This window comes from Sebastes umbrosus, chromosome 12 (assembly GCF_015220745.1).
Source record: "Sebastes umbrosus isolate fSebUmb1 chromosome 12, fSebUmb1.pri, whole genome shotgun sequence".
Classification (NCBI taxonomy): Eukaryota; Metazoa; Chordata; class Actinopteri; order Perciformes; family Sebastidae; genus Sebastes; species Sebastes umbrosus.
This window is the reverse complement of record NC_051280.1, coordinates 24,376,867-24,403,892: the sequence shown is the minus strand read 5'-3', so window position 1 is coordinate 24,403,892 and position 27,026 is coordinate 24,376,867. Positions and strand designations below refer to the sequence as shown.

At 35.4% G+C, this 27,026-nt stretch overlaps 1 protein-coding gene across 7 annotated transcripts in view; it reads left to right on the top strand.

Annotated features, from left to right (window-relative positions):
• Positions 1–27,026, top strand: part of LOC119498603 (complement factor H-like) — a 32,191-nt gene that overhangs the window by 2,445 nt on the left and 2,720 nt on the right. The window contains exons 1-8 of one of the 7 annotated variants that reach the window (XM_037787617.1): positions 14,630–14,787; positions 14,883–15,074; positions 15,677–15,856; positions 16,008–16,199; positions 16,743–16,790; positions 17,935–18,021; positions 26,676–26,762; positions 26,867–26,953. In XM_037787617.1, the coding sequence (XP_037643545.1) occupies positions 14,730–14,787; positions 14,883–15,074; positions 15,677–15,856; positions 16,008–16,199; positions 16,743–16,790; positions 17,935–18,021; positions 26,676–26,762; positions 26,867–26,953 (931 nt within the window). In that variant the 5' untranslated portion in view covers positions 14,630–14,729. Of the gene's footprint in view, positions 1–613; positions 710–813; positions 909–1,019; positions 1,092–8,685; positions 8,716–8,821; positions 8,915–14,629; positions 14,788–14,882; positions 15,075–15,676; positions 15,857–16,007; positions 16,200–16,742; positions 16,791–17,934; positions 18,022–23,452; positions 23,611–23,698; positions 23,891–24,673; positions 24,854–24,961; positions 25,148–26,496; positions 26,596–26,675; positions 26,763–26,866; positions 26,954–27,026 lie in introns of those variants that run through there. The other 6 variants (XM_037787616.1, XM_037787615.1, XM_037787613.1 and 3 more) reach the window with 6 other exon arrangements.

Genomic DNA, 27,026 nt, shown 5'->3' with positions numbered 1-27,026 from the left:
TTTTGTTTATTTCTGGACAAAATTGAACGCCTGTTGTTTCCAGAATTACTAACAATTTTGTGCAGTAAATCTGCCAAAGTTGTCTTTGTAAACGACATTGTGCCGAGAGAGATGGTGGCTGTGGAAGTTCTAAATACAGTAGACCTACCTTTATACTGTATTTATTAAGTTAACAGGTAAACAAGCAGAAAGATTTTAGTTTGCATTAAAGAGTCACGTAACACTAAATAGTGTAAATTACATGTACAGTAACTTAATTACACTATGATCCCTGGTTACAGTCTGTATTGTTAATAATAACAGAAGTTATTTTCCTTATTCTAGAGAAAATACATTAATTCTGTCCTCTATTTTTATATATATATATACCCCCCAAAAATCGGTGGGAAATCTATGACGTTTTCTGGGATACTCGGCTCTAATTACGAGACGACTTTCATGTTCACTCTATCTAAACCAAATATGTTTAATATACTTGTATAACAGGGGAAATAAAGAATAACGGCCAGTGTCAAGTTAAAGTCTGTTTCAAATAAAGATCTCTCTGCTGGTAAATTTGAGTATTTGCGATATATCCATTTGATCAAATATCTCTCTATGTTTTTCCGTTTAGACAGAGTAACCGGACCAGGTGCTGGACAGGGTGGTACTGCAGAGGTTGAAACAGCTGGGCCATCTGCTGGCAGTGGGACACAACCTGAAGTTGATGGTAGATTATTAACATATTTGGATATGAATGAATAAGAAATCCATTAATTTAATCTCCCCATAGAATATGTATATATTGTATATAATGTCTTCTTATTTGCACTTAGACTCTAGAGGTACTGGACATGGTGGCTCCACAGGGGGAGGAACAGGTGGGGGACACTCTACATCAACTGGCACTGGGACACCTGCAGGTGGAGGTAGGTTATTGACATGAATTGGATTTGAATGAGTATTTATATCTGCAATCCAGTCCCTTTATAGAATATGTACGATATATATATCTAATGCGTTTTCTCTCTTCCTGTCAGGCAGAGGAACCAGACCAGATCCTGGACATAGTGGAGGTTCATCTGGCAGCGGGACACAACCTACGGGTGGAGGTAGTTTATTGACTTTGATTGAAAGTTAGATTTACTTTACAATATACAGTCTTTAATTTTCAAAAAGAATAATGGGAAAATTGTTTAGACGTTACTCTGAATCAGAAAGAAACGCCAAAGAACATCCCAAAGTGATACAGTAATAACTGGTGTGTCTTTATCTTACAGGATTGTCTACCTCCTCTGGCTCCAATGAGAGGATCCATTTCACAACAAGTAAGTCATTCAGATTCATTGCTCTTTTTACATGACTTGGTTTATGTGTGTAACATCAACACTTTATAATAACCATCATTTATATATATGGTAAATTGATGAACATAGTTAATAGTTATTTTACAGTTAACAAACAATGAAATGATCATCAATAATGTTTACTAATTCTTAGTAGTGCTATAATTTCTGTTTAGTTTAGTTTGTGTAATATGAAATAAATAGTTTATAAATTATATATTGTATCATAGCTGATAGGAGACGATAACAATTACATTCTGATTACATTAGTAAAGTATTTATTAACAGTTTATTGTTCATTTGTAAATTTTATTTGTAAAACATATATAAACATTCATAGATAAATGGACCAGAAACCAATTATTAACCATTGACAAAGTATAAACAATCGATCTAAATCATGTTTATAGATGCTTTAAAAAGTATTTATTAACCATTTAATTAAATATTATAATCATCAATTGCATAAATGGTTTACAAATCAATTATTAACCATTAACAAAGTGTTACAAATATCTGGTCCAACTATCTATGTAATGTTTATAGATGTTTTAGATATTTGTATATGCATACTGTATATGCATATATGTGTATATGTATATGCATATACAGTATGTATATATGTATATGTATACATATGTATTTATGTATGTGTACATATGTATACATGTATATATATGTATGTATATGTGTGTACATATGTATATACTGTATATGTGTATGTATATCTGTATGTATATATATATATATATATAAATACTGTATATATATGTACTGTGTATATGTATATGTGTATATGTGCATATGTATATATATATTATACCTTACTATATATATCATTTATATATATATATATATATATAAATTATGGCATTACTAATAATTGGTAAATGTTATTAATTATCATTTCATTGCTTAACAGTAAATTAACTATTAACTAAAGTTTAATTAACTATCAATTTACCATTTATTAATGCTGGTTATTATAAAGTGTTACCATTGTAAATTTCTAATATTTTTTTCTTCACTGACCAGTTACTGTAATAATAAAAACTGAATTTATAGCCACTAGTTATTTAAAAGAAATCTGTATCGATTGAGTGCAGTCTTTCTGAGTGGTTTGGGGTCAAAACGTTTGCCCATTACTGCAGAGTTTGCTGGTTTTCAGCTCTCAGTAGTGGTACCTCTGGCTTGGAAGTGTAACAACTAAAACTGGTTTGCTGGTGGGAAGCCAGTGAGGGATCATGTATTTATCACTGCACTAATGACTGGTAATGATTGGTAATGGGGTGCCTGCATAGGAGAGGGTGGGATGTGGTAGGGATAGTGTGTATTGTCTGTGTGTTACACTCCCTGTGAAGCTGGCGTCATCAGGTGGCAAAGACCACAGTGCAAGGGAATAACAGATGGGGAAAACAAGAATTAAATCTATTTAAAAAGCCAGTCATCAAGGTTTTAGGTAAACAAAATAACAGGCTGATTAATGTTTATTGTATAACAATAAGTTGTGCTATTGCTGCTGTGATCACTATTTCACTGAGATTCTATGATAATATTAAATAACCTCTTTTTTTAATTTTAGTCACTCAGTGTGGAACACACCCAATCGTTCAAAACGGGGATGTTGTGAGAGTGGAGCCAATGTTTCTGAAATACCAATGTAATGCCTTTTACACTCAAGTCGGTCTAGACACCGTGGGGTGTCACATTGATGGCAGTTGGTCACAACTACCCGTCTGCGAAGGTATAAACAAGTCACTACCAATATTTTTCATTCCCAATGTCTGTCAACGATGTTACCCAAATTATAGATATGTTTTTTCTGTTAATTTTGTGCAGAGCGTTTCTGTCTCCTGAGTCCTCCTATAACCAATCTTAAACTATCTGGAGATAAATATATAAAGGAAGGAGTGCCGCAGTTCATTCCATGTACTTGGCCGTCTATTTACACCAGCCGTTTTCAGTGCATTGATGGAAGACTATCTTATTCCCGGTGTAAGTATATAAGCATGCTCTTTACATTGTAATTTGCCACAATGCTTTTAGTTTCAGCATTTCTATTGTCAGATAACATACGGTATATGAGTATAATCCTAAATTTGACATGAAAATATCCAAATCATGTGACTTTAGTAACTCTTTGAAATAAGCAGTAAAACTTTATAATAACCATCATTTAGAAATGGTAAATTGATAGTTAATTAAATTTAGTTAATAGTTATTTTACTGTTCACAAACAACTAAATGATAGCTAATTATTGTTATTGGGTTATTTTTAGGTTGTCATCAACATGACCATGACCACGTAAGTGTTATTCTTGGATCTATTTTTCAAATAATTACATGATTGTTCAGTTTTTTTGTGTGTTTATTGTTGGTAGCACTTTAACATTATTTTATCCAGCAGTTTTAAACTGTTAACATTATTGCTTATTGTCTGTGTTGTAACAGGGATATTGCGTGTAAAGCACAGCAGAGAAATCACTGCTGGACTGACAACACGTCGGAAACTTGCTATCTCCACCAGAAAACAACTACGCCCAGAAACACATCGTCAGTCACATTTGTATTTGATCTTTTTTAAACCAGTTGTTGCTTCTTTTCATTTTGATTGAAAATACATACCACAATGTTGTAGCTGATTTTTCTTTAACAGTCAGTTTGTATCTTTATGACTGGAACTCTTTCACTAATAACACAACATATACAGTGAATTAAAACAACGTTTATATGGTCTAACCGAAGTCTGAATAAAATGTTAAATATAGAAATCTTAACAGAGATCTTTGTATTATTTTCTCAACACACTCTGTGGAACAGTCTCCACTAAATATGGATATATCACAAAGTGTTATATCCATATTTCTTCTTATATTGATATACTTGAGACAGCATCACTGTGAAGTATGCAGACACACGGACCGACAGACTCACAAAGCAATTGTCCATTTTCGAAACACCACTGTCCAAATTTCCATTTACAGCTTTTCTGGCAAAGTATCATCTGAAGCCATGTATCTTTGAAATACAGGTAGGCCTGTGGCTGCATAACTAACACTGATGTGGAAGCACAATTCATGATGGTTCATCGACAGAATCATAAGTGTACTGATTCAATTTAATCACCACAAACCAAAAGAGGCCTAAGTCCCGCCCCTTCCGGTGGACCCCATGGGACCTTATTTCGGAAGAAATATGAACGGTAGTCAACGGAGAGACAAATATTTCTTTGATCCCGTTTGAATTGCGTATGTGAGGTATCTCTCTCTCTGAAGCTACGATACCTGTGTGTTTCATACTGGGTTGTACTCACACCAGCAACGGGTCTGATCGTTCTCTCTCTTCCCGGCTGATAAAGAGACCAGGAGTCGCTGCATAAAACACATCAGTTAAGATAACGTTTCATCTGTGCGTGGAACATAGCTACGTTATCTATCTAGCTAGTGTTGGTGACGTATATCGTGCGAGATGAGAGATGTAGTTCACTGAGCGGTTTCACACAAAACTAAATGATACTACGACAAACCCACGATGAACTGTGACTTTCTTGACTTGCAGAATTGTCTTTTAAATTGACAAACATCATATGTGTGATTCATGGCGTAATGGCATGACGTAGGCTCTCTATAGGTAAACACATAGTTAAGGAGTCTACAGCCATCCTAGCGGCTCTGACGTTAGCATTTAGACACAGCTGCTTTGAGCTTCATGCTAACATGTTGATGATGGCAATGATAAAATGCTAACGCTAAGCAGGTATAATGTTTATTTGACATTTGACCTCTGCATTTAACCCATCCTGAGCATGTTAGGAGCAGTGGGCTGCTGTAAAGCGCCCGGGAAGCAACTTGGGGTTCAGCGTCTCGCTCAAGGACACATTTACACGTAGACAGTATAGGAGCCGGGGATTGAACCACCAACCTTATGATTAAAGGACGACCCGCTCTACCCCCTGGGCCATGGTGTCATAAGTTTTGCAGGTATTTAGTTATAAACCAAATTATAGGACAAATTAAATGATACTAAGCTTACTAGTTACAACAATTCATCCTGAGGGGGACATTAATGTGTGCACCAAATTTCACAACAATCCATCATATAGTTGTAGAGAGATTTCAGTCTGGACCAAAGTGGTGGACTGACTGACCAATCAACATTAATATCCATATAAAGCCATGCTGCTAACATGGCTAAAAATGATCAGGAGATTATAACAACTTGTTTAAGTTAAACAGATGTAACATTTTATTATATTTATCATGCTTTAGGGGTATTTGTAACTAATGCCATTGTGCATTGAAAATGTGGTGACGACTGGATTTTAAAATCTTTAATTTGACTTAAAATGAGACATAATTCCTCCTTTTTATATTTGATTGCTTAAAGATCCCCTTCAGACATGTTGTACAATATACAGTATAAAGATACTCCGCTTTGAATGATCATTTGTGTATGATGTGTATTTTTTTCTAAAAATAAAACTTCAATTGAATAGTTAAACATTCTCAAAATGACATACTACTCCTTCCTCCTCATGAAGAAATACTGAATCTATGACTATTATTGAAATACATTCCTGTATGAAGCTGCAGCTAAAGACTTCTCATACAATGTGGGAGGCTGACTTGATCTCAAGATAATATTTGTTTTTATCTGCAAGAGTCATAGCAGGTGCAGATGGAGGTAACTCACTCACACTGTACATGATTGAATGTACATGTTTAGTGTATATAAAATGTAATAAACCGTCACAGATTTCAGCAAAGCAAAGTATTTCCTCTGAACAGCTCACAGAAATTGTCAAGCTGTCATTTAAGAGAACATCAGATTGAATCATGTAATGTTAATTATGTGTTTTTAGATCATTCTGTTAACCCAGAAGTTGTGAAAACCTGGCTGGATAAATATTTGAATCAGGAGACTGACCTCTGATCACACCAGTCCGGGAAATCATTTTGAAATTTGGACTCTAAATAATAAAATTGATTTTTGTAAAGAGATGTAAATCAAATGATCTGAGGTTATCTGGTATATAGGGACAAATTAATCATTGTCACAGGCCTTTCCCAAGTTAACTAGTTTGATAGTTGACTCATGTGGAATTAATACAATAGCCTGAATTAAAAAACAACTGTGCTGCTCCTTGAAGTTAATGAACTAATTTAATGGACAGTATCATCTGAGGTCAAAAAGCAATACTGAAAACAAAACTATAAAATAATGTTTGTTTCGAGCCCCATTTAAACAGGATACTTTTGCAAAAGTGACTGATCTGAATCTGGAGTGATCCAAACATTTTCCTTCTCATAATAAGTAAAGTAATTCTAACAAACATGCTTTTGTGAGGGGATTTCTGTCTGTGTAAGAAGAAGAAGAAAGACTAACTTAGAGTGTATGTATGTTTTTTCTCCTCTTCTGTAGGTGTGAGCATGAAGCCTGTTTGCCCTTTTTTTTCTTTTGGCTCCAGAGCAACAGGAGTGTTTACTCCACAAATGTTTTGGTGAAACGCTCTCAGCAATAATTAACTGATTCTGATCTGGACTCGGCTCTCTACTTTGTCGTGGGATGATTTCATTGCTGTCAAAATGTGCATCAGATATCTTGGATTTGTTCTTCTGATTTGGTTTCCTGGAGCGCTTCATGGTGAGAATATTGAATACTTCCACATACAACCATTTGAATTTGTTGAAAACAAATATAGTCACTGTCGAGTAATCGTGCTTATTATTTTATTTCAGCGCAAAGTGCAACACAGTCGTGTAGTGCTCCCAGACTGGATGGTGGTTTCTTTGCCCCAAAGCAAGAGACTTATTCTCATGGAACAGAGCTGACCTATACCTGCAATGTTGGACGTAAACCATCAGTGGAGGGTTGGTGGGCAACAAGCACATGTCTAAATAGCAAATGGTCTCATGAACCACAATGTATAGGTAAGAGTTCCATAAGTATCTCTACTGAGTTGTCTGGAGGTGCTTTGAAACCTTCAAATTCAAGGTGGTCTTGAAATACTGTGTATGCTGCAAAGGAATAATGTCTTCAATTATCTCAATACATAATAAAGTAAAATTGCAAATGAAAAATGTGTTGCTCCACCTGTAACAAATAAATGTCTTCCTGGAGCAACCACCTGCTTCATATCGTTTAAAGAGCAAGTCATTTATAAAGACATTTATTGGTATTTTAAACCTGGGACCCCACAAGTGGTCACGAGATGAATCAAAGAGGTCACCAGTAGGAAATAAGAAAACAAAAACTAAATTCTGTTACACAAAGTTTTGTTTATTTTGTCTCTAATCATTGCTTCTTTAGTGTGAAACTATGTATAGTTTAACATCTTTAAGCCTTGAAAAATGATTCAAATGAAACTGAGAAGGAAGCATCACTCTTAAATCGAACTATTCACAACTTGAAACCTGGGATATGGACACAAGTAGATAATTTACTTTGTCTTTAGAAAGTGTCATCATTTCATAAAAGTCGTTCTGTAAAGTATGAAAATGTTGACTGTAGTTTTGTTCTTTTTTCCCCTCAGATGAAAAAGCCTGTATGCCACCAACTATCCCCAATGCTATATACACTGTAAACACAAATGGTTGGTATGAGGAGAGAGACAAAATCTGGATAACATGTAATGAAGGATATGAACACAAAGACCGGGACGCCACAGCTGAATGTGTAAATGGAGCATGGACCTCTGTGCCGATCTGTGAGAGTAAGTCTGTCAGATGTTGATGTTCTAAACCAGCAAAGCTGTAATACAAATACACGTAATTCTCACGTTTAATTCTTACCTGCTACACCAATCAAGCCAACCACTCATCTTTTAACTCTTCTTTTTATGACAACTGTCCTTATATTTACAGAGAGTATCCATGCATGCAGTGAGCCCCCTAAAGTCCCCCATGTCATCATCATTGATCAGGAATACCAGGAGGTGTTTCCTGGAGATACAGAAGTGCAGTATGAATGTGAAGATGGATATACTGTAGAGGGAGCAGACAACAAAAAGTCCATCTATTGCATCGCTGGAAACTGGACTGAAGGCCCAACGTGCAGTAAGTGGACAATGTGCTGAGATATGACGTGATAAAAAATACTTTTTATTGAACGCAAAGGAGACAATTGATCACTAAACCAAGTCCCTGAACAGCGATTGTCCCACCATAGTGGCGAAACCATAAGGCATGGCAGGCCTGTCAAGCTTTCGTTTCAAATAAAGATCTCTCTGCTGGTAAATTTGAGAATTTGCGGTATATCCATTTCATCAAATATCTCTCTATGTTTTTCCGTTTAGACAGAGTAACCGGACCAGGTGCTGGACAGGGTGGTACTGCAGAGGTTGAAACAGCTGGGCCATCTGCTGGCAGTGGGACACAACCAGAAGTTGATGGTAGATTATTGACATATTTGGATATGAATGAATGAGAAATCCATTAATTTAATCTCCCCATAGAATATGTATGTATTGCATATAATGTCTTCTTATTTGTACTTAGACACTAGAGGTACTGGACAAGGTGGCTCCACAGGGGGAGGAAGAGGTGGAGGACACTCTACATCAACTGGCACTGGGACACCTGCAGGTGGAGGTAGGTTATTGACTTTGATTAAAAGTTAGATTTACTTTACAATATACAGTCTTTAATTTTCAAAAAGAATAATGGGAAAATTGTTTAGACGTTACTCTGAATCAGAAAGAAACGCCAAAGAACATCCCAAAGTGATACAGTAATAACTGGTGTGTCTTTATCTTACAGGATTGTCTACCTCCTCTGGCTCCAATGAGAGGATCCATTTCACAACAAGCAAGTCATTCAGATTCATTGCTCTTTTTACATGACTTGGTTTATGTGTGTAACATCAACACTTTATAATAACCATCATTTATATATATGGTAAATTGATGAACATAGTTAATAGTTATTTTACAGTTAACAAACAATGAAATGATCATTAATAATGTTTACTAATTCTTAGTAGTGCTATAATTTCTGTTTAGTTTAGTTTGTGTAATATGAAATAAATAGTTTATAAATTATATATTGTATCATAGCTGATAGGAGACGATAACAATTACATTCTGATTACAATAGTAAAGTATTTATTAACAGTTTATTGTTCATTTGTAAATTTTATTTGTAAAACATATATAAACATTCATAGATAAATGGACCAGAAACCAATTATTAACCATTGACAAAGTATAAACAATCGATCTAAATCATGTTTATAGATGCTTTAAAAAGTATTTATTAACCATTTAATTAAATATTATAATCATCGATTGCATAAATGGTTTACAAATCAATTATTAACCATTAACAAAGTGTTGAAAATATCTGGTCCAACTATCCATGTAATGTTTATAGATGTTTTAGATATTTGTATATGCATACTGTATATGCATATATGTGTATATGTATATGCATATACAGTATGTATATATGTATATGTATACATATGTATTTATGTATGTGTACATATGTATACATGTATATATCTGTATGTATATGTGTGTACATATGTATATACTGTATATGTGTATGTATATCTGTATGTATATATATATATATATATATATAAATACTGTATATATATGTACTGTGTATATGTATATGTGTATATGTATATATATATTATACCTTACTATATATATCATTTATATATATATATATATATATATATATAAATTATGGCATTACTAATAATTGGTAAATGTTATTAATTATCATTTCATTGCTTAACAGTAAATTAACTATTAACTAAAGTTTAATTAATTATCAATTTACCATTTATTAATGCTGGTTATTATAAAGTGTTACCATTGTAAATTTCTAATATTTTTTTCTTCACTGACCAGTTACTGTAATAATAAAAACTGAATTTATAGCCACTAGTTATTTAAAAGAAATCTGTATCGATTGAGTGCAGTCTTTCTGAGTGGTTTGGGGTCAAAACGTTTGCCCATTACTGCAGAGTTTGCTGGTTTTCAGCTCTCAGTAGTGGTACCTCTGGCTTGGAAGTGTAACAACTAAAACTGGTTTGCTGGTGGGAAGCCAGTGAGGGATCATGTATTTATCACTGCACTAATGACTGGTAATGATTGGTTGGGGTGCCTGCATAGGAGAGGGTGGGATGTGGTAGGGATAGTGTGTATTGTCTGTGTGTTACACTCCCTGTGAAGCTGGCGTCATCAGGTGGCAAAGACCACAGTGCAAGGGAATAACAGATGGGGAAAACAAGAATTAAATTTATTTAAAAAGCCAGTCATCAAGGTTTTAGGTAAACAAAATAACAGGCTGATTAATGTTTATTGTATAACAATAAGTTGTGCTATTGCTGCTGTGATCACTATTTCACTGAGATTCTATGATAATATTAAATAACCTCTTTTTTTAATTTTAGTCACTCGGTGTGGAACACACCCAATCGTTCCAAACGGGGATGTTGTGAAAAAGGAGCCAATGTTTCTGAAATACCAATGTAATGCCTTTTACACTCAAGTCGGTCCAGACACCGTGAGGTGTTACAGTGATGGCAGTTGGTCACAACTACCCATCTGCGAAGGTATAAACAAGTCACTACCAATATTTTTCATTCCCAATGTCTGTTAACGATGTTACCCAAATTATAGATATGTTTTTTCTGTTAATTTTGTGCAGAGCGTTTCTGTCTCCTGAGACCTCCTATAACCAATCTTAAACTATCTGGAGATGTATATATAAAGGAAGGAGTGCCGCAGTTCATTCCATGTATTTGGCCGTCTACTTACACCAGCCTTATTCAGTGCATTGATGGAAGACTATCTTATTCCCGGTGTAAGTATATAAGCATGCTCTTTACATTGTAATTTGCCACAATGCTTTTAGTTTCAGCATTTCTATTGTCAGATAACATACGGTATATGAGTATAACCCTAAATTTGACATGAAAATATCCAAATCATGTGACTTTAGTAACTCTTTGAAATAAGCAGTAAAACTTTATAATAACCATCATTTAGAAATGGTAAATTGATAGTTAATTAAATTTAGTTAATAGTTATTTTACTGTTCACAAACAACTAAATGATAGCTAATTATTGTTATTGGGTTATTTTTAGGTTGTCATCAATATGACCATGACCACGTAAGTGTTATTCTTGGATCTATTTTTCAAATAATTACATGATTGTTCAGTTTTTTTGTGTGTTTATTGTTGGTAGCACTTTAACGTTATTTTATCCAGCAGTTTTAAACTGTTAACATTATTGCTTATTGTCTGTGTTGTAACAGGGATATTGCTATTAAAGCACAGCAGAGAAATCACTGCTGGACTGACAACACAACGGAAACTTGCTATCTCCACCAGAAAACAACTACGCCCAGAAACACATCGTCAGTCACATTTGTATTTGATTTTTTTTAAACCAGTTGTTGCTTCTTTTCATTTTGATTGAAAATACATACCACAATGTTGGAGCTGATTTTTCTTTAACAGTCAGTTTGTATCTTTATGATTGGAACTCTTTCACTAATAACACAAGATATACAGTGAATAAAAACAACGTTTATATGGTCTAACCGAAGTCTGAATAAAATGTTCACTATAGAAATCTTAACAGAGATCTTTGTATTATTTTCTCAACACACTCTGTGGAACAGTCTCCACTAAATATGGATATATCACAAAGTGTTAGCTCTTCTTATATTGATATACTTGAGACAGCATCACTGTGAAGTATGCAGACACACGGACCGACAGACTCACAAAGCAATTGTCCATTTTCGAAACACCACTGTCCAAATTTCCATTTACAGCTTTTCTGGCAAAGTATCATCTGAAGCCATGTATCTTTGAAATACAGGTAGGCCTGTGGCTGCATAACTAACACTAATGTGGAAGCACAATTCATGATGGTTCATCGACAGAATCATAAGTGTACTGATTCAATTTAATCACCACAAACCAATAGAGAGCCTAAGTCACGCCCTTCTGGTGGACCCTATGGGACCTTATTTCGGAAGAAATATGAACGGTAGTCAACGAAGAGAGACAAATATGTTTTTGATCCCGTTTGAATTGCGTATGTGAGGTATCTCTCTCTCTGAAGCTACGATACCTGTGTGTTTCATACTGGGTTGTACTCACACCAGCAACGGGTCTGATCGTTCTCTCTCTTCCCGGCTGATAAAGAGACCAGGAGTCGCTGCATAAAACACATCAGTTAAGATAACGTTTCATCTGTGCGTGGAACATAGCTACGTTATCTATCTAGCTAGTGTTGGTGACGTATATCGTGCGAGACGAGAGATGTAGTTCACTGAGCGGTTTCACACAAAACTAAATGATACTACCACAAACCCACGATGAACTGTGACTTTCTTGACTTGCAGAATTGTCTTTTAAATTGACAAACATCATATGTGTGATTCATGGCGTAATGGCATGACGTAGGCTCTCTATAGGTAAACACATAGTTAAGGAGTCTACAGCCATCCTAGCTGCTCTGACGTTAGCATTTAGACACAGCTGCTTTGAGCTTCATGCTAACATGTTGACGATGGCAATGATAAAATGCTAACGCTAAGCAGGTATAATGTTTATTTGACATTTGACCTCTGCATTTAACCCATCCTAAGCATGTTAGGAGCAGTGGGCTGCTGTAAAGCGCCCGGGAAGCAACTTGGGGTTCAGCATCTCGCTCAAGGACACATTTACACGTAGACAGTGTAGGAGCCGGGGATTGAACCACCAACCTTGTGATTAAAGGACGACCCGCTCTACCCCCTGGGCCATGGTGTCATAAGTTTTGCAGGTATTTAGTTATAAACCAAATTATAGGACAAATTAAATGATACTAAGCTTACTAGTTACAACAATTCATCCTGAGGGGGACATTAATGTGTGCACCAAATTTCACAGCAATCCATCATATAGTTGTAGAGAGATTTCAGTCTGGACCAAAGTGGTGGACTGACTGACCAATCAACATTAATATCCATATAAAGCCATGCTGCTAACATGGCTAAAAATGATCATTACAGGAGATTATAACAACTTGTTTAAGTTAAACAGATGTAACATTTTATTATATTTATCATGCTTTAGGGGTATTTGTAACTAATGCCATTGTGCATTGAAAATGTGGTGACGACTGGATTTAAACATTTTAATTTGACTTAAAATGAGACATAATTCCTCCTTTTTATATTTGATTGCTTAAAGATCCCCTTCAGACATGTTGTACAATATACAGTATGAAGATACTCCGCTTTGAATGATCATTTGTGTATGATGTGTATTTTTTTCTAAAAAAAACTTCAATTGAATAGTTAAACATTCTCAAAATGACATACTACTCCTTCCTCCTCATGAAGAAACACAGAATCTATGACTATTATTGAAATACATTCCTGTATGAAGCTGCAGCTAAAGACTTCTCATAAAATGTGGAAGGCTGACTTGATCTCAAGATAATATTTGTTTTTATCTGCAAGAGTCATAGCAGGTGCAGATGGAGGTAACTCACTCACACTGTACATGATTGAATGTACATGTTTAGTGTATATAAAATGTAATAAACCGTCACAGATTTCAGCAAAGCAAAGTATTTCCTCTGAACAGCTCACAGAAATTGTCAAGCTGTCATTTAAGAGAACATCAGATTGAATCATGTAATGTTAATTATGTGTTTTTAGATCATTCTGTTAACCCAGAAGTTGTGAAAACCTGGCTGGATAAATATTTGAATCAGGAGACTGACCTCTGATCACACCAGTCCGGGAAATCATTTTGAAATTTGGACTCTAAATAATAAAATTGATTTTTGTAAAGAGATGTAAATCAAATGATCTGAGGTTATCTGGTATATAGGGACAAATTAATCATTGTCACAGGCCTTTCCCAAGTTAACTAGTTTGATAGTTGACTCATGTGGAATTAATACAATAGCCTGAATTAAAAAACAACTGTGCTGCTCCTTGAAGTTAATGAACTAATTTAATGGACAGTATCATCTGAGGTCAAAAAGCAATACTGAAAACAAAACTATAAAATAATGTTTGTTTCGAGCCCCATTTAAACAGGATACTTTTGCAAAAGTGACTGATCTGAATCTGGAGTGATCCAAACATTTTCCTTCTCATAATAAGTAAATTAATTCTAACAAACATGCTTTTGTGAGGGGATTTCTGTCTGTGTAAGAAGAAGAAGAAAGACTAACTTAGAGTGTATGTATGTTTTTTCTCCTCTTCTGTAGGTGTGAGCATGAAGCCTGTTTGCCCTTTTTTTTCTTTTGGCTCCAGAGCAACAGGAGTGTTTACTCCACAAATGTTTTGGTGAAACGCTCTCAGCAATAATTAACTGATTCTGATCTGGACTCGGCTCTCTACTTTGTCGTGGGATGATTTCATTGCTGTCAAAATGTGCATCAGATATCTTGGATTTGTTCTTCTGATTTGGTTTCCTGGAGCGCTTCATGGTGAGAAAATTTAATACTTCCACATACAACCATTTGAATTTGTTGAAAACAAATATAGTCACTGTCGAGTAATCGTGCTTATTATTTTATTTCAGCGCAAAGTGCAACACAGTCGTGTAGTGCTCCCAGACTGGATGGTGGTTTCTTTGCCCCAAAGCAAGAGACTTATTCTCATGGAACAAAGCTGACCTATACCTGCAATGTTGGACGTAAACCATCAGTGGAGGGTTGGTGGGCAACAAGCACATGTCTAAATAGAAAATGGTCTCATGAACCACAATGTATAGGTAAGTGTTCCATAAGTATCTCTACTGGGTTGTCTGTAGGTGCTTTGAAACCTTCAAATTCAAAGTGGTCGTGAAATACTGTGTATGCTGCAAAGGAATAATGTCTTCAATTATCTCAATACATAATAAAGTAAAATTGCAAATGAAAAATGTGTTGCTCCACCTGTAACAAATAAATGTCTTCCTGGAGCAACCACCTGCTTCATATCGTTTAAAGTGCAAGTCATTTATAAAGACATTTATTGGTATTTTAAACCTGGGACCCCACAAGTGGTCACGAGATGAATCAAAGAGGTCACCAGTAGGAAATAAGAAAACAAAAACTAAATTCTGTTACACAAAGTTTTGTTTATTTTGTCTCTAATCATTGCTTCTTTAGTGTGAAACTATGTATAGTTTAACATCTTTAAGCCTTGAAAAATGATTCAAATGAAACTGAGAAGGAAGCATCACTCTTAAATCGAACTATTCACAACTTGAAACCTGTGATATGGACACAAGTAGATAATTTACTTTGTCTTTAGAAAGTGTCATCATTTCATAAAAGTCGTTCTGTAAAGTATGAAAATGTTGACTGTAGTTTTGTTCTTTTTTCCCCTCAGATGAAAAAGCCTGTATGCCACCAACTATCCCCAATGCTAAATACACTGAAAACACAAATGGTTGGTATGAGGAGAGAGACAAAATCTGGATAACATGTAATGAAGGATATGAACACAAAGACTGGGACATCACAGCTGAATGTGTAAATGGAGCATGGACCTCTGTGCCGATCTGTGAGAGTAAGTCTGTCAGATGTTGATGTTCTAAACCAGCAAAGCTGTAATACAAATACACGTAATTCTCACTTTTAATTCTTACCTGCTGCGTCAATCAAGCCAACCACTCATCTTTTATCTCTTCTTTTTATGACAATTGTGCTTATTTTTACAGAGAGTATCCATGCATGCAGTGAGCCCCCTAAAGTCCCCCATGCCGTCATCATTCATCAGAAATACCAGGAGGTGTTTCCTGGAGGTACAGCAGTGCAGTATGAATGTGAAGATGGATATACTGTAGAGGGAGCAGACACCAAAAAGTCCATCTATTGCATTGCTGGAAACTGGACTGAAGGCCCAACGTGCAGTAAGTGGACAATGTGCTGAGCTATGACGTGATTATAAATACTTTTTATTGAACGCAAAGGAGACAATTGATCACTAAACCCAGTCCCTGAACAGCGATTGTCCAACCATAGTGTAGAAACCATAAGACATGACAGGCCTGTCAAGCTTTGGGTTTTTCTAAAAAGATTGATACTCAGTATCTAAAGAATTTGGAGGGTGATGTTTTTTTCTAACCAACTATCCAATACCAAAAATGCAAAGCAAAAGTGTAAGGAAGTGATTAAACTGTGTCTGTGACTACTGTGCATATGTCACAGACGTTAACATGCCTGTTTAGCTTAAGTTTAACATTGATGTTCACTAAAAACAGGGAGACATCTTAACAAATATGTTCAATATACTTGTATAACAGGGTAGGAATAACGGCCAGTGTCAAGTTAAAGTCTGTTTCAAATAAAGATCTCTCTGGGAAAATTGTTTAGACGTTACTCTGAATCAGGAAGAAACGCCAAAGAACATCCCAAAGTGATACAGTAATAACTGGTGTGTCTTTATCTTACAGGATTGTCTACCTCCTCTGGCTCCAATGAGAGGATCCATTTCACAACAAGCAAGTCATTCAGATTCTTTTTACATGACTTGGTTTATGTGTCTAACATCAACACTTTATAATAACCATCATTTATATATGGTAAATTTATAGTTAATTGAACATAGTTAATAGTGATTTTACTGTTAACAAACAATGAAATGATAATTAATAATGTTTACTAATTCTTAGTAGTGCTATAATTTCTGTTTCTGTTTATCATTAGTTTGTGTAATGTGAAATAATTAGTTTATAAATTATTTTTTATATATATATATGTGTGTGTATATATGTGTATATATATGTATATATGTATATATACGTATATGTGTGTGTGTGTGTGTGTGTGTGTGTGTGTGTGTGTGTGTGTGTGTGTGCGTGCGTGTGTGTGTGTGTGTGTGTGTGTGTGTGCGCGTGTGAGTGTGTGTGTGTGTGTGTGTGTGTGTGTGTGTGTGTGTGTGTGTGTGCGCGTGTGAGTGTTATATGTATATACATAATTTATCACTCTATTTTTCAATTCACATACATTTCCATCACTTCCCTTTTCTTCAATTATTTTTTGTTACTTCCACCCTTGAGGCTTCTTTAAATGATAAATGGCAATTTTGTGTTGTAAATTATGAATGATGAATGTAAGATGGTGAAAATGATGAAACATGACTCTGTTTTCATCATATCACAACTGTTTTAGTCAAATCGACTATAAATTAATCAAATCACTTGATGATTTATCACTCCATTTTTCATTTCAAATCCAATTTATGGCTCCATTTCTCAATTGACATTTTCATCAGTTAATTTTGGTTACTTCCACCCCTCATACAGATGCCCTGTGTTTCTTTTTACATTTACTGTTACTCACCAAAATTAACTACATGTGTATTCTTGAAGCCTAACAAATGTTTTGAATGCGTTTCCTTCCTCATAAATCATTTGCAAAGCTGATTTTTCCTAAACGTTTGAAATCAAAACTGTTCACTTGACAACTTCTTCATTGCCTTTGTTAGCTTGTTGTTGTTCTGTTGCCCCCAAATGGTAAAAACAATTAAAACAGGTTTAAGTAATTGGTAAATATGAAGTAAATATGAATTAGTATATCCATTTATCTAATCTCACTATAGAATATGTATACACTGTATATCTAAAGTCTTTATTTTCCACTTAGGCAGCAGACCGGGTACTGGAGATGGTGGATCTGCAGGTAGGGGACACACTACATCAACTGGTAGAGGGACACCACCTGTGGGTGGAGGTAGGTTATGATTTGTATGAGATGAAGACTATTATTTCTTAAATGTCAAATACAATTAAATTTCCTCTTCTGTATCATCAAATTCTGAAGGAAATAAATAAAAACAACATCCGAGTGCGATACTAAGTGGTGTGTCCACTGTATTTTACAGGATCTTCTGGCAGCTCTGGGTCGAATGAGATGGAGACTGAACATCAAATCACAATAAGTAAATAAGTACATTAATAACTCCTTTTACATCATATATAATTAACTTTATTTATACAGCATGTTTCAAAACAAAATTACCGTGGTTAACATGGTTGAACCAAGATTAAAACATTTCAGGACTGCAATGAGACAGGTAAAGCGCTGAGGAAATCCCAATTTGGGTGAAATTTTGACAGCTTGAAATATTTGTTTCCAAAAACCTTTTTTTTCTTTTTTTCTATTTCAGTCAGGAACTGTGGAAACCATCCCGTAGTTCCTAATGGTGATGTCGTGGGAAATTATCTAATGTTTTTGAGGTACCAATGCGCTCAGTTTTACAAACGAGTGGGTCCAGAGGACGTGGTGTGTTACAGCGATGGCACGTGGTCAGAAGTACCAACCTGCAGAGGTAAAAACAAGTCAATTGTAAAAGTCCATCAAAGAGTTTGACTGGAAAAAAAGTTAACATTTTTTGTTGTTGTTGTTTCTGTTATGCAGCTGCCTTCTGCAGTGTGAACACTGATGAATATCCTCAGTTAATACCTGGTGGAGTTAAATATATAAAAGATGGTGAGAAGGTGAGATTGGAGTGTGTGCATCTGGATCACTGGTGGACAACACATTATTCTGTAGGCCGGTGCACTTTCGGAAGACTGTCACTTTCCAGATGTAAGTATCACTTTAAGCTCATTACATTTCATGCATTTTTTTCCTTAATCATTGTCAGCTAAGATACAGTGTGTGTGCTAACTATCTGCCAGATAGTTTTTCAGTTAGTCTGTGCGTTCCAATATCCATACTACCATACTATTTATTTAGTACGCTAGAAAAAGATTTAGTATGTCCGCATTGTATGCGTACTACATGCAACAGTATGCACTTTATAAGGGCAGCTGCAGTATATACTAAAGATACAAATAAAAAGTATGCAATTTGGAATGAAGCCTTCATAGTCTTTATGCAAAGCTCAGCAAACCCCCTACTAGCTACATATTTAGCATACAGACATGGAGTGGTATCGTATCGGTCTTCTCATCTAACACTCAAAATCAAGACTATTCCTTTAAAAAGAGTACTTCACTGATTTAGCATTGTAGTCTGCTCATTTAACACTATCAGACTCACTGTCAAAACTGGCTGCCTATATTACCCAGAATGCAACTCAGCCCCCGACTGTTGGATCAGTCATTCCAATGTGTTATTATGCTTGTAGTGGCTTATGTAGCCTGGTGCATCAAGCGGAGATGAGGAGCGGGCTACAGCTCACTTCTTTCTTACTCCACAGCAACAGATTTCTTTCAGCTTCAGACTTGTAGTTTTTAGCCCCAACATACACTGACTCGAGTGACATCACTTGAGGCAATATTTCAGCTTTCACACAGAGATAAACAAAACATTCATTTTGGACCCGCCAGATTTTTTTAAATGATTAATTCACAATCATAATATTTTTTTGAGGAGAAGTCATACTTTTATTCAGTATCTTCCTTTTTTATTTTTTTTTTTATTTAATATTCATCTACATAAAAATGTTATCAATAACACCTTTAAGGTGTTGGCCGTTGACAATAGTTTTTTGTTTACTTTTTTGCACCAAAGAAAAATAAGTGGAAAGAAGCAAATCCTGTTTTTTTACACATTACATGCATATGCTTCTGTGCCATGCACTATGATTTTAAAAGCCTGCAGACATTTAGTAAATCAGACAGACTTCACCTCCCTATGAGGAGTCAACAAGCTGCTCCACATATTCACTGCTGTGCTTCTGTGGGATTGTTTTCAGGTTGTGGCTGGCTTGAACTAAAGAAGGTGAGTGTTATTCCTGAATTTACACACAGTATTTACGCTGATGTCTCACATGAAGCACTACTACTGTTTATTAATTTCTTATTTACATTTACGATTATGCAATTATGTTTTTCTTTGTTTCTATTATATTTTTCTATGTTGTTTTTGATTGTAAAACCGTTGTCTTGTAACCAGAATAAATGCTGAGGCTCTATCACCAAGGGGGAGATACTGTCGCCTCAAGATTTTGCTCACCACCGACATAAAACTTTTGAGACAACCAAGTTATGAATATGCTGTCACACACTGTGTTGGGCTTTTCATATTGATCTGTGAATGCCTACAATGCAGAAGCAAATGGTCTGTGTGTTTTTAAAGCTCCAAAAATACCTCAACAAATACAGTGTATATTTGATGGACAGGCCCCAATAAAGTCTTCAACTTGGATTTCAAACCTACATTGAGTCTGCAGAGTTTTTGTGTCAAAATTACCCCAAATTCATCCATCTACTATCCATACCCGCGCTGTGACTGGAGGCTCTCCCTGGTGGATTCATCCTGGACAGGCTGCCAGTCTGTCATAGGGTTAATAACTTACAAACATCAATACTTTCAAATATCTTTTTATTCACAAAAAAAATGTGAAGGTGAACAATTTGCAATTTAACAATTAATTGTGAAAAAATGTCTGTAACTGGCACTCCTTGGTTACTAAAACAGATTATCTGTTTTAAAGTGTTTATTTCATTTTTTAAATCACATTTTATGTGTTTTAACGTCTGTATTTAAAATAAGGTTCTTGCACACATACATAAGTACATCGACCTGTAATCATTGTGCTCATATGTACGCCACATAACCGTGCATCACACAATTACAAACGCAAAACTGTTGAGTGACATGTTGTTAGTATTACAATACATTTTAAGGCCACAGTTTAAGTGTACTCAGCATTACAAGTACACCTATGGATATTTATCTATTTGGTAAGCCAATTATTTTTTACAAATAGTGACAGTTTATCATTTAATACCCTGTTAAAAGTTAATAGTTCCTCTTATATTGGTCAAATATCATATATTGGTAAAAAGACCAGGAGTCGCTGGATAAATGCTGGAGTCATCATGCTACAGTAGCCAATGGCTACTGAGCTGAGTCCATGGGTCAAGGATCATGTGACTGAGTTCATGTGGTCTCTTGCCACCATCTTGAATGGTGAGTCCCAACATTTGTGTGTGGAACATAGCTAAGTTATCTAGCTAGTGTTGGTCACATATATCATGCGAGACGAGAGATGTAGTTGATTGAGCGGTTTCACACAAAACAAAATGATACTACGACAAACCTATGACAAACTGTGACTTTCTTGACTTGCAAAATTATGTTTTAAATTGACAAACATCATATGTGTCATTCATGGCGCAATTCAAACGGGATCAAATAAATATGTATGTCTCTCCGTTGACTACCGTTCATATCCACTGGAAGGGGCGTGACGTAGGCTCTCTATAGGTAAACACATAGTTAAGGAGTCTACAGCCATCCTAGCGGCTCTGACGTTAGCATTTAGACACAGCTGCTTTGAGCTTCATGCTAACATGTTGACAATGGCAATGGCTCACATGGTCAATAGCAGTAAACACAGAGTACAGTAAGTCTATAAAAGTTAAAGGTGCTAAATGCGAGATTAGGAGCATTTCTATTGCCTCCGTACGGCTCTCAACATGGCGACGGCTGAGCCGGAGGCTTGCAGCTTATGGTGCTAACAGTTATGTCAGGTACTCCTGTATATCTTTACATAGTAAAGCGTTGTTTGCTGCTATATTAATGCTGTGGAAAACTTTTAAGTTTAAAAAAACGTAAAACTTTATTTTAATCGTCACATACATAGCCTACAGGTACATGACATTTGACCTCTGCATTTAACCCATCCTAAGCATGTTAGGAGCAGTGGGCTGCTGTAAAGCGCCCGGGAAGCAACTTGGGGTTCAGCATCTCGCTCAAGGACACATTGACATGTAGACAGTATAGGAGCCGGGGATTGAACCACCAACCTTGTGATTAAAGGACGACCCGCTCTACCCCCTGGGCCATGGTGTCATAAGTTTTGCAGGTATTTAGTTATAAACCAAATTATAGGACAAATTAAATGATACTAGGCTTACTAGTTACAACAATCCATCATATAGTTGTAGAGAGATTTCAGTCTGGACCAAAGTGGTGGACTGACTGACCAATCAACATTAATATCCACATAGAGCAATGCTGCTAACATGGCTAAAAATTATCATTACAGGAGATTATAACAACTTGTTTAAGTTAAACAGATGTAACATTTTATTATATTTATCATGCTGTAGGGGTATTTGTAACTAATGCCATTGTGCATTGAAAATGTGGTGACGACTGGATTTAAAAAATGTGAATTTGACTTAAAATGAGACATAATTTCAGATCATATAAGATCAGGTAACATACAGTGTTGTGTCTGCAAGCTGATTTTCACAGTCCTCCGTCATCAGAGCAAGAAAATTAAAACCACAAAAGTTTAAATATTAGTGAAATCATCATATAAAGGAAAAATAATGTTTTTTTTCCCCCATTTGTTACGCAATCTGCACTTTAGAGTGTTGGACTGTGTAATTAGTTGTTTGCTTGCATTGCACCAAAGAAAAGAAAGAACTGGGGAGAGCATAACTAACTATCAACAAGCTGATTCACTAAAACCTTTTACACCATGTATGATTGTTTTAGGCAGAAAAAGGAACACACATTTCGTTTATTTCACCTCCACGTGGAATCCACATACTGTATATATTAACTGCTGTGCTTCTATGTGACTGTTTTCAGGTTGTAACTGGTGGGAACTAAAGATGGTGAGTGTTACTCCTGAATCTTCTTTTCAAAGAAACACACATACTGATGTTCTCTTCTATCTTGGAGGGTCTCATAAGTGTCACAAGCTGTCACTATTATAACTTAATTAATTTGTATTTGAGCCTATGATTAATCATTTATTCATATCTATCTTGCCTTGTAATTAAATGTAACTTACTAAATTTCACATCTCTTTCTAAAGTCTGTCCTTTGCCCTGATTTTTGTTTTGTGATTTCATAATGCTGATCGCAGTAGTCCATGTAATCAATTTGAAATCTGTACTGTAAACAGTCTCATAGATTTTTGTAGAAAACATTGTCTGAGACATCAAGTGAATCATTTTGAGCTAAACCAAATTTACAAAGGTGAAATAACAAGAGCAGTGTTTTGTAGAAAGACAGCAAAGACAAAGACAGCATATGAAGCAACAGCTGTACGTAATATTGATGTGTACTTTGTTTACATTTGTAATCTCATTTGAACAAGACACTGCTGCAAAAATGTGACTGATCTGACTAGAGTACACAATTCCTGTTTGTAACTCAGCGTAATGTTTACTATTTCTTCACCTCTTAGCTTTTTGGGAAAATGCCCTCAACAATTATTAACCGGTCCAGATGGGTTCTTCGCTCTGCTTTGATTTGAAAGCAGTTGTGATTTAAGTCCTGACAAAATGTACGTGGGAAGATATCTTGGATTTGTTCTCCTGGTTTGGTTTCCAGGAGCGCTGCATGGTAAGAACATTAAATTCTCTAACTTAGAAACATCTTAATTTGTTAAATATTTGCTTAATATTTACTTTTGTTTGTCGTTGTATTTCAGCACAAAGTGCAAATGTGCCTTGTCGTGCTCCCAGACTGAATGGTGGTTATTTGGTCCCTGAACAAGACACCTACCCTCATGGAACAAAGCTCACTTATGCCTGTGATAACGGACGTAAACCAGCAGTGGAGGGTTGGTGGGCAACAAGCACATGTTTAAATGGCACATGGTCTCATGAACCACAATGTATAGGTAAGTGTTCCATAAGTATCTCTACTGGGTTGTCTGGAGGGTGAAACCTTTTAAAGTTCAAGGTGGAATTCAAGGAATAATGTCTTACAAGATAAACTGAAAATAAGTACACATTCAATAAAAACAAAATAATGACATCAGATAGCATGGAAATGGCATTTTACAGTTCTGCATGATGTTTTGGGTGCAACACTTTCAAAAAGGCCTATAAGTCCAGTGTCTAAATGTAAAAAAAACAAACTGAAATAAGATGCCGACACAGAATTAAAGTGTTATATTACCTACAAACGTATGAAGTACATTCACTATACTTTTGAATCTTTGTAAAAATGCAAATGAAATGTGTTGCTCCACCTGTAACAAATGCTTTATATGTTCAAATATTGAATGTCTTCCAGGAGCAACCACCTGCTTCATATCGTTTAAAGAGCGAGTCATTTATAATGACATTTATTGGTATTTCAAACCTGGGACCCCACAAGTGGTCATGAGATGAATCAAAGAGTTTGCCAGTCGGAAATAAGAACAAATCTGTTATACAAACAGCCTCTAATCTTTGCTTCTTGAAACTATGTATAGTTTAAAATCTTTAAGCCTCGAAAAATGATTCAAATGAAACTGAGAAGGAAGCATCACTCTTAAATCGAACTATTCACAACTTGAAACCTGTGATATGGACACAAGTAGATAATTTACTTTGTCTTCAGAAAGTGTCATCATTTCATAAAAGTCGTTCTGTAAAGTATGAAAATGTTGACTGTAGTTTTGTTCTTTTTTCCTCAGATGAAAAAGCCTGTATGCCACCAACTATCCCCAATGCTATATACACTGAAAACACAAATGGTTGGTATGAGGAGAGAGACAAAATCTGGATAACATGTAATGAAGGATATGAACACAAAAACAGGGACGCCACAGCTGAATGTGTAAATGGAACATGGTCCTCTGTGCCGATCTGTGAGAGTAAGTCTGTCGGATGTGTTACTCAGTGACCAAAATCATATCAGTGTCAAAATCTTAATCCCATGTCACCAACTACCGTTTCCTGTTGTTATCTATGCTTATTTACAGAGAGTATCCATGCATGTGGTGATCCCCCTCAAATCCCCCATGCCATCATCATTGATCAGGAATACCAGGAGGTGTTTCCTGGAGATACAGAAGTGCAGTATGAATGTGAAGATGGGTATACTGTAGAGGGAGCAGAAAAGTCCATCTATTGCATCGCTGGAAACTGGACTGAAGGCCCAAAGTGCAGTAAGTGGACAATGTGCTGAGATATGACGGGATAAATTTATGAATTTGTGACTAATCAATGTTTTTGTATCAACAGTGGATCACATGACGCATGAAAGAACGTTGCCAAGGAACATTAAGAGTCATTTCTAGGAGACATAGATTGTGTTATTCTTAAAGCTGCTATAATCAATATTTCTATATTAACAATGGATCAAATGTGAATTTATGAAAGGTGTCACTCGTAGTTACAAAAGATAATATTAAGATAATTATCACCCGACTCTGCAGTTTCCCTCATTTCTACAGAGATTTATAGTGAGATTTATAAAGCGTCTTTGAGGTCCTGAAAAGCGCTATATAAGTTGAATTTATTATTATTATTATTATTATTATTATTATTATTATTATTATTATTATTATTATTACTATTATTATTATTATTATTATTATTATTATTGTTGTTGTTATTATTATTATAGCAACTTTACACGACTTAAAGATGTATGAGGGGTGGAAAAAAATGAATCGATAAAACTGGAGGTGGTAAAAATGTGTGTGAAATGAAAAATAGTTACATTCATCTGAGAATCTGAGATTTCGAGAATAAAATCATAATATTATGAGAAAAAAACTCGGAATTTAATGAGAATAAAGCCATACTATTTCAAGAAAAAAAAGTTGTAATATTACGAGAATAAAGTCATAACTTTATGAGAAAAAAAGTAATTTCCTCCTTCACAAAAGAGTAGTTTACCCATCAGGTCCGTGTGGTTCTTTCTTCGGAATAAATGCAGTTTCTTGCACAATCTTTTCAAGGTTATTTGTAAAACCTATACTAAAGTATAACATCACAAGATGCTCCACGCTCCTCATTTTCACACAATGCTCGATTTCCCCTCTAAAATAACACGTAAAATTACTACTTTATAATATTATGACTTTATTCTCATAATACTACGACTTTTTTTCTCGTAAACGCCTGAATTTATTCTTATATCATGACTTTTTTCCCGTAAACTTTGAACTTTATTCTTATAATATAACGACTTTTTTCTCGTAAACTTCAGACTTTATTCTTATAATATTACGACTTTTTTTCTCGTAAAATTATGACTTTATTCTCATAATATTACGACTTTTTTTCTCGTAAACCTATGACTTTATTCTTGTAATAATATGACTTTATTCTAGAAATCTCAGATGTATTTATTTTTTCTACATGTGGCCCCAATCTCACTTGGCAACTTCTTCATTGCCTTTGTTAGCTTGTTGCTGTTCTGCTGCCCCCAAGTGGTAAAAACAATTAAAACAGGTTTAAGTAATTGACTGAATATATTGTATGTATTTGCAATGCTTTTTCCCCTCAGGCAGAGGAACCAGACCAGGTACTGGACATGGTGGTTCTGGAGTGGGGGGAGCAGGTGGGGGGTCCACTACGTCAACTGGCAGTGGGACACAACCTGCAGGTGTATAGTATATCCATTTATCTAATCTCACTATAGAATATGTATACACTGTATATCTAAAGTCTTTTATTACCACTTAGGCAGCAGACCGGGTACTGGAGATGGTGGATCTGCAGGTGGGGGACACACTACATCTACTGGTAGTGGGACACAACCTGTGGGTGGAGGTAGGTTATGATTTAGATTAAATATGAATTAGTATATCCATTTATCTAATCTCACTATAGAATATGTATACACTGTATATCTAAAGTCTTTTATTACCACTTAGGCAGCAGACCGGGTACTGGAGATGGTGGATCTGCAGGTGGGGGACACACTACATCTACTGGTAGTGGGACACAACCTGTGGGTGGAGGTAGGTTATGATTTAGATTAAATATGAATTAGTATATCCATTTATCTAATCTCACTATAGAATATGTATACAC